We start from the raw sequence: 10,972 nt of genomic DNA, 5'->3' as shown, positions 1-10,972 counted from the left end.
GAGAATGGAATTGAGAGGGATTATAAACCAGCCATGATGGAACGGTGGAGCAGACTCGATGGCTGAATGATCTGATTCTGTTCCTATGTCTTATGATATCATTGAAAGGCCTAGATAGAGTGGACATGGAGAAGATATTACCCATTGTGGGAGAGTTTCTGACTCAGTAACTTTCCCTTTCAGATGCCAGTTTGATAAAATGTTTAATCTGTGTTTTGGGTAACTGGAGGAAATGTTATCAGCATATTCAAGGTCAGTTTAATAATTGCCCGCAATGTGACTGCTGTCACTCTCTTCAAATGTTACAAAACAACAAATTTTACAATGTTTGTCTGCGGCATTAAACCTGATTCTGATCCTGTTGGGAATGGAGATTGTATCAGGGGTTTAGTGCAGTGACAGTTTTGTTTTATAAAGTAATCCAACTCCACTAAATGAATTGGAGCTGATTTCCTCATCCTAGATCCTGGGATTATTGTATTATCCATTGCAACCTAGAATTATACAGATTGGAAAGCAAAAGAATCCCCCCACCTTCGGGTTAGTGTGTGAGGAGTGTTTGATGGCTGTGGGTCTGAGCTTACTGTAACCTATAAGAACAGGAGGAGGGGGTGGAATCTCATTGAAACCTCCCCAACTTTGAGGACATCTTAAGTAGGTGATGCCTCATGAAGGTGGCATCATTCAACAGGTAACCTCACTATCCAAGATTTGCTTTCTTCTCATTACTACCATCAGGGAGGAAGTACAGGACCCTGAAGATACTCACTGACTGCTTTAGGAACAGTTTCTTCCCTCTGCCATCAGGTCTTGGACCAGACAATGAAGCCATGAACACTACTTCACCACTTTTTTTCTTATTTTTTGCTCTCTTTTGGGACTACTGGTCTTAGACCCCTCTACCATAGGAAACATCTTCTCCACATCCACTCTGTTGACTCCTTTCAACATTCCATAGATCAGAGGACACAGCCTCCGAATTGAGGGACGTCCATTTAGAACTGAGATGAGAAGGAATATCTTTAGTCAGAGGGTGATGATCTATGGAATTCATTGCCATAGGCAGCTGTGAAGGTCAAATGTTTGCTTATATTTATAGTGGTGTCAAAGGTTACAGGGAGAAGGCAGGAGGATGGGGTTGAGAGGAGAAAATAAATCAGCTACGATGGAATGGCAGAGCAGATGGGCCGAATGGTTTAATTCTGCACCTACAGTATGCCTGATGGTATTATGGTCTGACTTTCAGTTTTGTGACCTGTAGTTTGATGGGAGGTCGGGCAGGGTTAGAGGGAGTGGAGGGTGGTGGGAGAGAGAGTCTGTCTGAGATACAAAGGGCTGATTTGTGAACTGTGAAAAGGGTGAAAGGTGAAAAGTTTAAAAGGAACATGAGGAGAACCTTATTCACCAAAAGGGTGGTGAGAGTGTGGAATGAGCTGCCAGCACAAGTGGTGCATGCGACCTCGATTTCTACGTTTAAGAGAAGTTTGGATAGGTACGTGAATAGCAGGGGTACGGACGGCTGTGGTCCCGGTGCTGGTCGATGGGAGTACGCAGTTTAAATGGTTCAGCATGTACTAGATGGGCCAAAGGGCGTGTTTTTATGCTGTACTTTTCTAGGACTCTATCTAAGAAGAAAACACAGACTCTGAGAATATCGTTTTTCAATTTCAATCTGCAGGACTGGGTTATTATTTCATCAGATTCTCCATCAATTTTTTGTTTTTTTCCACTCTTTGCTCCCATACCAGGGTGTCACAATAGTGTAGCAGTTACAGCGATGCTGTTACAGTTCGAGATGATGGTGCTCAGAGGTAAATCCTCTGTAAGGAGTTTGTCCATCCTCCCTATGGAATGCGTTGTTTCAAAGGTACATTTAATGTCAGAGAAATGTATAGAATATACACCCTGAAATTCTTTTTCTTCACAAATATCCATGAAAACAGAGGAGTGCCTCCAAAGAATGAATGACAGTTAAATGTTAGAACCCCAAAGTGCCCCCCAGCTCCCCTCCCTCCTGCGCACAAGTGGCAGTAAGTAACAACCCACCCTCCCCCACCAGCAAAAAAAAGCAATAGCACCTGCCACCAATCACTGGAGCGTGAGCAAATCAATAGCACAGACACAGACTTGCAGTACCCCAAAGACTACGAGTTCACCCAGTATTCGACATACCACAAGCTCTCTCCCTCTCCCTCTCCCTGATAAGGGAGAAAGTAGTGTCTCTGTTTCACAGCAACAGGGGAGACATAACAAACAACTTGCTGGTTTATGATGTTAAAAGTCTGTTGCATCGCTTTTTCTGAGCTCTGTGCCCAAAGATCTCTGGTATCTGGGCATACAGCCTTAGATCTTCCATCTCTCACGACACACGGATCTCCCGCCCGGACACTGGCCTCCGATACCCCTGTCTCCAGAGCCACGAAATCTGGGTCCTCCGAAGGTGAGCAAAGCTCTTAGGCCGAGTCCTTGGCGTACCGAATAACAGCCATTTGTGAAACCCCGAGAGCGGGTCCCATCCCCGCAAGAACCGTAACCAGCGTGTAACTCCAGGTCAGGGTCTTCAAAAGAACCCGGAAAGGGAAAAATAGAGATACTGAAGATGGAAATAGAGCTGTTTCCAAAGGAATCGCCAATGGTTTTCATCAGGGTGTTCAAGTTTTAAAAATTATTTATTGAGATAAAGTGTGCACTAGGCCCTTCTGACCCTTCGAACCATGCTGCAGAGCAATCCCCAGATTTTATCCCAGCCGAATCATAGGACAATTTACAATGACCAATTAACCTACCAACCAGTACGTCTTTGGACTGTGGGAGGAAACTGGAGTACCCGGAGGAAACCCACACAGTCACTTTCACCAATCAACTTCCCAGCTCTGTACTTCACCCTTCCCCCTCTCCCAATTTCACCTGTCACCTCGTACATCTTCCTCCCCAACCTCCTTACTCTGATTTCCAGTCCTGACAAAGGGTCTTGGCCCGAAACGTCAACTGTTTATACATACATGCTGCCTGGCCTGCTGAGTTCCTCCAGCATTTTGTGTGTGTTGCTTTGAGTGAAGTTATCTCCTTTGTTTCAAGAACCTGCTGGGTGAGGGGTAGTAACTGTTCCTGAATCTGATGGTGTGTGTCCCGAGGTTCCAGTACCTTCTTCCTGATGGCAGCAGCGAGAAGAGAGCATGTCCTGGGGAGGGTGGTGTTGTCCCTGATGATGGATGCTGCTTGCCTGCGGCAATGTTTCATGTAGATGTGTTCAATGGTGGGGAGGGCTTTACTTGTGATGGACCGGGCTGTGTTCTGTATCTTATTGTGGTTTTTGTTGCAGTGCATCGGAGCTGGAGTAACAATTATTTAGTTTGCCTTTACACATGTACTGGAAATGACATTAAACAATCTTGACAGCAATCAGAGGGTGGAGGAACCCAGGAGAAGCCTGCCTCTCCACTGCTGCTGCTGGTGAACGTGCAAAACATGCCTCATATCCTGGTAAGAGACACCAATCCCTTTGAATGGAAAAGTCATGCAAAAGGTAGTGGATTTGGCCCAGTCCATCACGGGTAAAGCCTCCCCCCAACTATTGAGTACATCGATTTGGAATGCTGTTGTAGGAAAGTAGCATCCGTCAACAGAGATCCTCACCACCCAGGACATGATCTCTTCTCACTGCTGCCATCAGGTAGAAGGTACAAGAGACTCAGGATTTGCACCACCAGGTTCAAAAACAGTTACTGTCCCTCAATCATCAGGTTCTTGAATGAAAGGAGATAATTACACTCACTTGCCCCATCATCAGGATGTTCTCACAATCAACAATCGCACAGTAAGGGCGCTTTATCTCATTATACCATTTTCTCATTATTTATTGCTATTTATTTTATATTTGCATTTGCAGTTTGTTGTCTTCTGCACTCTGGTTGATCTTTCATTGATCCTGTTATAGTTACTATTCTATAGATTTGCTTGATATGCCTGCAGAAACGAATTTCAAGATTGTATATGATGACATGTGTTGGCACGTGGCCAAGTGGTTAAGGCGTTGATCTAGTGATCTGAAGGTCAATGGCTCGAGCCACAGCTAAGGTAGCGTGTTGTGTCCTTGAGCAAGGCACTTAACCACACATTGCTCTGCGACGACACCGGTGCCAAGCTGTATCGGCCCTTGCCCTTCCCTTGGACAACATCGGTGGCATGGAGAGGGGAGACTCGCTGCATGGGGAACTGCTGGTCTCCCATACAACCCTGCCCAGACCTATGCCCTAGGAACTTTCCAAGGCACAAATCCATGGTCTCTCGAGACTAACGGATGCCTACATGATGACATATATGATTTTTTGTAATAGCATTAATTTGAATTTTCAACTTTACAGTGGAGTTTAAATCAGACGTAATTCACAGATGAATATATTGTCCCCACCCTGATGAGGGTTTTGTGGGGTGCTTTGAAATCCAGTTGGAATAGGTTGCCGACGATCGGGAGGACAGGGGGACCCGGAGGAATTCTCAGCAACTTGCAGTCTGGTTTACCAAGTTTTTAACTTACAAAGAAAGTGATTCGGAACTGTCAGCCTTTTAAAGGTCATTTCAATTCTGGATAGTTTTATTTGTTGAGAACATAACTCACGCCCACTGACATAAAGCTGGGTAAGAACTCCAAAGGGTGGTCCGTAATGAGACTGACCTAAATGTATAAAAGTCGTCAGCGAGTGTGAACTTTAATCGGGACTTTAATTGCCCTTAATTTAAGGGTAGTTTACTGTTTGAATCTGGTGAAAGTGGTACAACTGTGAATTTTGAGATACAGCCTCTCTTGCTTCTTCTCCAGAATCTGCGTACTCTGTCACCATGAGTTTTGGGGAACCGCTGACAACTTTGTTGGTTGTTTTATTGAGCGTCCTGCTTCTGGTGAGATTCTTTCGGAACAACCAGCGGCGGAAAGGCAGGCTTCCCCCGGGTCCTCCTGCCCTCCCGATCATCGGCAACCTGTTCCAACTGGATTTCAAAGCACCCCACAAATCCCTCATCAAGGTAGGGACAACGTCTGAATATTTTAATTACACACAGAGGGAATTCTTTATTAACACTTGCTCCACTCGAGGTAGCTTTCTTTTACAGAACCGCCGAAGCAGTTGCGTGAGGGCTGACGTTTTTTCAAATATAAATCACGGCATCAAATTATCTGTATCTCGCTACTATCGACACGCACAAAACGCTGGAGGAACTCAGCAGGCCAGGCGGCATCTATGGACAAGAGTAGTGTCGACTATACTCTTGCATAGCTACTGCCTGACTTGCCGAGTTCCTCCAGCATTTTGTGTGTGTTGCTCGGGTTTCGGACACCTGCTGATTCTCTCTTGTTTGCGACCTGGATATTGAACAGTACAATGCAAAATTCTCAGGCACATACATATGGCTAGGGTGCCTAAGACTTTTGCACAGTACTGTAGTGATTTTATGTATTGCATTGTACTGCTGCCGCAAAAAGAGAAGAAATTTCATGACATGTGAGTGATGATAACCTGGTTCTGATATGGGTCTTTATTGTGGACTGAGAGTGGGAGGGGAAGTCACGGTTGGGAAAGGGGAAGGAAGAGGGGAGGGTGTGGGAAGCACCACAGACGTTCTGTAATGATCAATAACCAGCTGTTTGGAATCAGATCACCTTGCCTGGGGTCTCAAGGCTGGATGCGTCTACACCCACGCCACCCCTGCCCCTGGCACTCCTTCTCTGCCACCCGTCCCAGGGCATTCCACCCTCACCATTCCAAAATTGCTTTTCTCCGGCCAGTGTTACAAACTCGTCGTCCGCTCCCTATTGACAAATACAGTTCTGTGCCTAAGCAGTTTGGTCCCTGAAAGGAAAATTGTTCTGGGTCTTATCTCTGCTCTAGTTAAACTGATTGACGAACATCGTATGGAGTATAAAATGTTATATAACAATATACATTCCTGTATCCCCACAGCTGAGTGAGCAGTATGGCCCCGTGTTCACCTTCTGGTTCGGCAGTTTCCCTGCGGTGGTGGTGTGTGGTGCCGAAGCGATTAGAGAGGCCCTGATTGGCCACGGGTATGACTTCAGCGGCCGATATCTCTTACCCGCCATGGAAAAAATTACGGAGGGCTATGGTAAGATCATTTTTAATTTAACTCGAGTTATTTTGTTCCTGCTTCTGCTCTCTTGAAATCTGAATATTTTTGTTATTTATACATTTGGGGTTCTTAATGCTGCTGAAAGAGATGGCACTTGCTGGTCGCTCTTAGTTATAATTTTAAATTATTATTTATTCCGCACCAACCCATTTAATCTGCCTATTCCCACGGACTTGCACCCGGACCATAGCCCTCAGTACCCCTACCACACATGTACCTGTCCAAAGTTTTCTTAAACATTGAAATTGAGCTCGCATGCACCACTTGCGCTGACAGCTCATTCCACGCTCTTCTGACCCTCTGACTAAAGAGGTTTCCTTTCATGTTCACCTTAAATTTTTCAACCTTTCACCCTTAACCAATAACCTCTGATTGTAGTCCCACCCAATCTCAGGGGGAAAAGACTGCTTGCATGTTTTCTATCTATATCCCTCATAATCTTGTATACCTCTATTAAATCTCCTCGCAATCTTCTACATTTCAAAGAATAATTCCTAACCTATTGAATCTTTCCATATAACTCGGGTCCTCCAGTTCTGGCAACGTCCCTGCAAATTTCCTCTGTACTTTTTCAATCATATTTATATCTTTCCTCTAGGTAGGTAACCAAAACTGTACACAGTACTCAAAATTAGGGCTCACTGACATCTTCAACTTCAACACAACATCTCACCTCCTCTACTCAGTACTTTATTTTAAGAAGGCCAACGTGCCAAAAGCTTTCTTCACAACCCTCTCGACATTTGCCACCACTTTAAATGAATTCTCAGCTCCCTCTGTTCTACTAACCTACTATCCCATATGTCTTCGGACTGTGGGAGAAAACCAGAGCACCCGGTGGAAACCCAGGCCATTGAGAAGATAGCGCTGAGTATCCTGTACACTGATGTTACTTCCACGATGCTGCCTGAGAAGAGTGTTCCAGGATTTAGAACATGACAATGAATGTGGGTATCACGGCTGAGATAGCTCTCTACCAAAGGAGGTGTAAGGGATGGAAGCCATGGGAGCAGGTGGTGGATGGTCGTATGAGCAGCTGGTGCAGATCACAAGTCCTGGTTATGCAACCACTGACACCAGGCGGACAATCTCTGAAAAATATCAATCATGGCTGGGTTCACCAATCTTGTGAAGACACTGCCCAAAAAAAGGCAATGACAACCAGTTCTGCAGAAATACTTGCCAAGAACAATTATGGTGAAGGGACCATGATTGCCTACATCATATAACATGTCACATAATGAAGATGTTGATGAAAGAATACTGATATACTGTATATCCAAGCATCTGTGCAATGAATGGTAGGACACTAGGGAGTGTGGTGGAATAGAAGGACCTCAGATTCAGATTCATCACATGAACATTGAAACATACCGTGAAATGAGTAATTGGTGCTAACAGCCAATACACCCAAGGATGAGCTGGGGACAGCCTGCAAGTGTTGCCACACATTCTGACACCAGCATAACATGCCCACAATGTTCAGCAGGACAACAAAACTGGACACCTGCAAAATGTGCCCTAAGAGTATAAAGAGTCTCGGCACAAAATGTCCACTATTTATTCCTTTCCATAGATGCTGCCTGACCAGTTCCCTCAGCATTCCGTGGCTTTGTGTTGCTCTGGATTTCCAGCATCTGCAGGTTTTCTCACGTCTTTGGAACATTGGAGAATGAGAGGAGACTCCATGGAACAGAGAACAAAATGTTCGGAATTGTGAGAGGCATAAATAGTGAATGGTAAAGGACTTTTCCCCAGGGTAGGGGAGCTAAAAGATATGGGTTAAAGGTTCAGGGTGAGAAGGGAGGGGAGAGAGAAATTTTAAAAGGTTCTAAGGGCAACCTCTTCATGCAAAGTGTGTGGAATGAGTTCCCAGTGAACGTGGTTGAGACAGGGTCAGTAGTATCATCTAAGAAACACTTGGACAGATCATGGACATTGGGGCCTGGGGAACATGGGTCAAATGCAAGAAATTGGGACTAGCTGTGTGGACAATGTAGTCAGCATGGACTGTTTGGGCCAAATGGCCTGTATCCATGATGTAATGCTCTACAACACTTAAGATGAGGGCAGTGTGTGACTTCAGTGGTTTAAAGGTTCAATTTAATATCAGAGAATGTATACAGTGTACAACCTGAAACTCTTTCTCTTCACAGACATCCACAAAACAGAAAAAATCTCGAAGAATGAATGAAAGAAAAGCTTTAAAACCTCAAAGCCCCCCTTCCCTCACTTGCTTTAGCAAAAGTATCAACCCCACACTACTCATCTTGCCAGCAATAGGCTTTAGCTTGTTGAAACTGTGACAATGTTAAGTCTTCAACTACTGTCCATTTTAAATATATTGTTTATAACTGCAAGATCCTGCTGGACTTTAAGAACATAAAGTGGCGCAGGTCTGCCCCATCAGTGAGTTGCTGGTTGGTGGAAAAACTGAAGGAGCTGGACTTGCTGCAGATTGTGATGCTGCTTGCATCAGAGAGGCTTTGGAGGAGTTGGTGAGTGAAGGAGGTGTGCAGTGATCACAAGACCCTTTCAGACATTGTTAATGTGAAATGCTGCAAGTCCGATTCACTGATTTACTGGGAGACAGCAGAGCAGCTGCACGGCCTCGGTCATAGTGAGGACTAGGCCTCAAGCCGCAGTGTCACCTGCTTTACAGCTGCTCGCAGAGAGGCGTTGAGCTGGTGGGGGAGAGGGGGGCAGTTTGGAGCGGTTACTAGGCTGGGTTAGTGCTGCCCCCCAGTGTTCGATCCCATTATTCTGTATTCATCATTGAGATTACAGTGTGGAATGGGCCCTTCCAGATGTCGCGCTGCGTCACCCAGCAATCTCCTGATTTAATCATGGGACAATTTACACTGACTAATTTACCTATCTACACGCATATCTTTGGACTGAAGAAGGAAACCAGAGGACCCAGAGGAAACCCACATGGTCACAGACAGAATGTACAAACTCCTTACAGGCAGTGGCAGGAATTCAATCCTGGCTACCTCTATTGTAAATCATTGTGTTAACAGCACAGCTACTGTGCTGCCCCATAATTAGACGATGAGGCATGGGAGCAGAATTGGGCCATTTGGCTCAACAAGTCTGCTCCACCATTCCATCATGGCTGATTTATTACCCCTCTCAACTACAATCTCCTGTCTTCTCTCCATGGCCTTTGACTAATCAGCCTCCACTTTAAATATACCCAAGAACCTGGCACCCTCAACCACCAGTGGCAACAAATTCCACAGATTCACCACCCTCTGGCTAAAGAAAATCCTCCTCATCTCAGTTCTAAATGGATGTCCCTCCGTTTTGAGACTCCATCTCTGGTCCTAGACTCTCCAACCATAGGAAACATCCTCTCCACATCCACACTGACTTGGCCTTTCAAGATTCAACGGGTGTCAATCAGATTCTCCATTCATTCTTCTAAACTCCAATGAGTACAAGCCTAGAGCCATCAAATGCTCCTCTAACCCTTTCATTCCTTCTTTCTTGGGTAGGCAACTTGCTGAGTCAGCACGGATAAGATGGGCTTCCAATCTGTATAACCCTAAGATAATCCCAAGACTTTGAATGAGGAAGTCAGCTCCAATTCATTCAGTGGAGTTGGATCACTTTACAATACAAAACTATCACCGCATTAAAGCCTTCATACAATCTCCATTCCCATTAACGATTCTAACAGGATCAGGATCAGGTTTAATCTCGCTGATGTACACTGTGAAATGTGTTGTTTTGTGACAACAGGAGTCACAGTGTGGGCAATTATGAAACTGACCTTAAACTTACTCATGACATTTCCTCCAGTGATCCAGAAATCACGTTACACATTCTACCAAACTGGCGTCTATTTGATGAGGCAACTGTATCATAACCGAAACTCTCCCAGTATAGGTAACATCTTGTCCATGACAACACTGTCTAGGCCTTTCAATATTCGAGAGGTTTCAATGAAACCATAAGACATAGAAGCAGAATCAGGCTGTTCAGCCCATCGAGTCTGCCCTGTTATTCTGTCATGATGGATTTATTATCCCTTTGAATCCCATTCACCTGCCTTCTCACTAAACCTTTGGTATCCTGACTAATCAAGAACCTCTTGCTTCAAAACATAAGAATGTATTTGACAAAAACAGGCTGTTTGGGCCAACAAAACTTGCCAAATTCCTATTCACATAGTGCGTTGAAGTAACTATTGATTTTAGATTTGGAAGTTTCTAAGGTACTACCCTCAACTACTACTAGGTAGTTTGTTCCACGTGCCACAACTCGCTGTGTAAATAAGTGCTTCATGATGTTAGTCTGAAATCTCCCTTTAACCAGTCTCCACCTATTACCCTGTGTCCTCATTGATGGATTAATTTTGAAGTGGCAGCTGGTCTGCCGTCCACCTTACTTATACCCTTAATGATAGTGAACACTTCTGCCATGTCTCCTCTCATTCTACATTTACTAAGATGGTTCAATTCTTTCAATCTTTCTGAATAGCTCATACCCTGCAGAACTGGAAAGAGTCTCGTCGTCCTTCTCTGAACTATCTCCAGTGACTTTACATCCCTCACAAAATATGGAGACCAAAGCTGTGTACAGCACTCAAGGTGCGACCTCACAAACACATTATAGAGCTTAAGGAGAACCTCTCTAGACGCAAACTCCACTGAGCGCATTGTATCGCCCAACAATCTTTCAAATCTTTTTATTATTATTATTATTATTATTATTATTATTCAAAAATATCACAGGTACATTGAAGTAACAACATTTACAATGCCTCAAAAAATAAATTATTTTAAAGATTGAAAATTTTTATGAATAAAAAACCCTACTA

The 10,972-nt window shown here is 44.4% G+C and overlaps 1 protein-coding gene across 2 annotated transcripts in view; it reads left to right on the top strand.

The window, feature by feature from the left end:
- Nucleotides 1-3,325: 3,325 nt before the first annotated feature.
- The window catches only part of LOC140737362 (cytochrome P450 2C23-like), a 65,878-nt gene continuing 58,231 nt past the window's right edge, over nucleotides 3,326-10,972 (top strand). Inside the window, exons 1-3 of one of the 2 annotated variants that reach the window (XM_073063820.1) lie at nucleotides 3,326-3,483; nucleotides 4,820-5,022; nucleotides 5,958-6,120. In XM_073063820.1, the coding sequence (XP_072919921.1) occupies nucleotides 4,840-5,022; nucleotides 5,958-6,120 (346 nt within the window). In that variant the 5' untranslated portion in view covers nucleotides 3,326-3,483; nucleotides 4,820-4,839. Of the gene's footprint in view, nucleotides 3,484-4,521; nucleotides 4,639-4,819; nucleotides 5,023-5,957; nucleotides 6,121-10,972 lie in introns of those variants that run through there. The other variant, XM_073063821.1, reaches the window with a different exon arrangement.

The sequence above is a fragment of the Hemitrygon akajei genome, chromosome 12, assembly GCF_048418815.1.
Source record: "Hemitrygon akajei chromosome 12, sHemAka1.3, whole genome shotgun sequence".
NCBI lineage: Eukaryota > Metazoa > Chordata > Chondrichthyes > Myliobatiformes > Dasyatidae > Hemitrygon > Hemitrygon akajei.
This window is presented reverse-complemented; position numbering and strand designations above follow the sequence as displayed.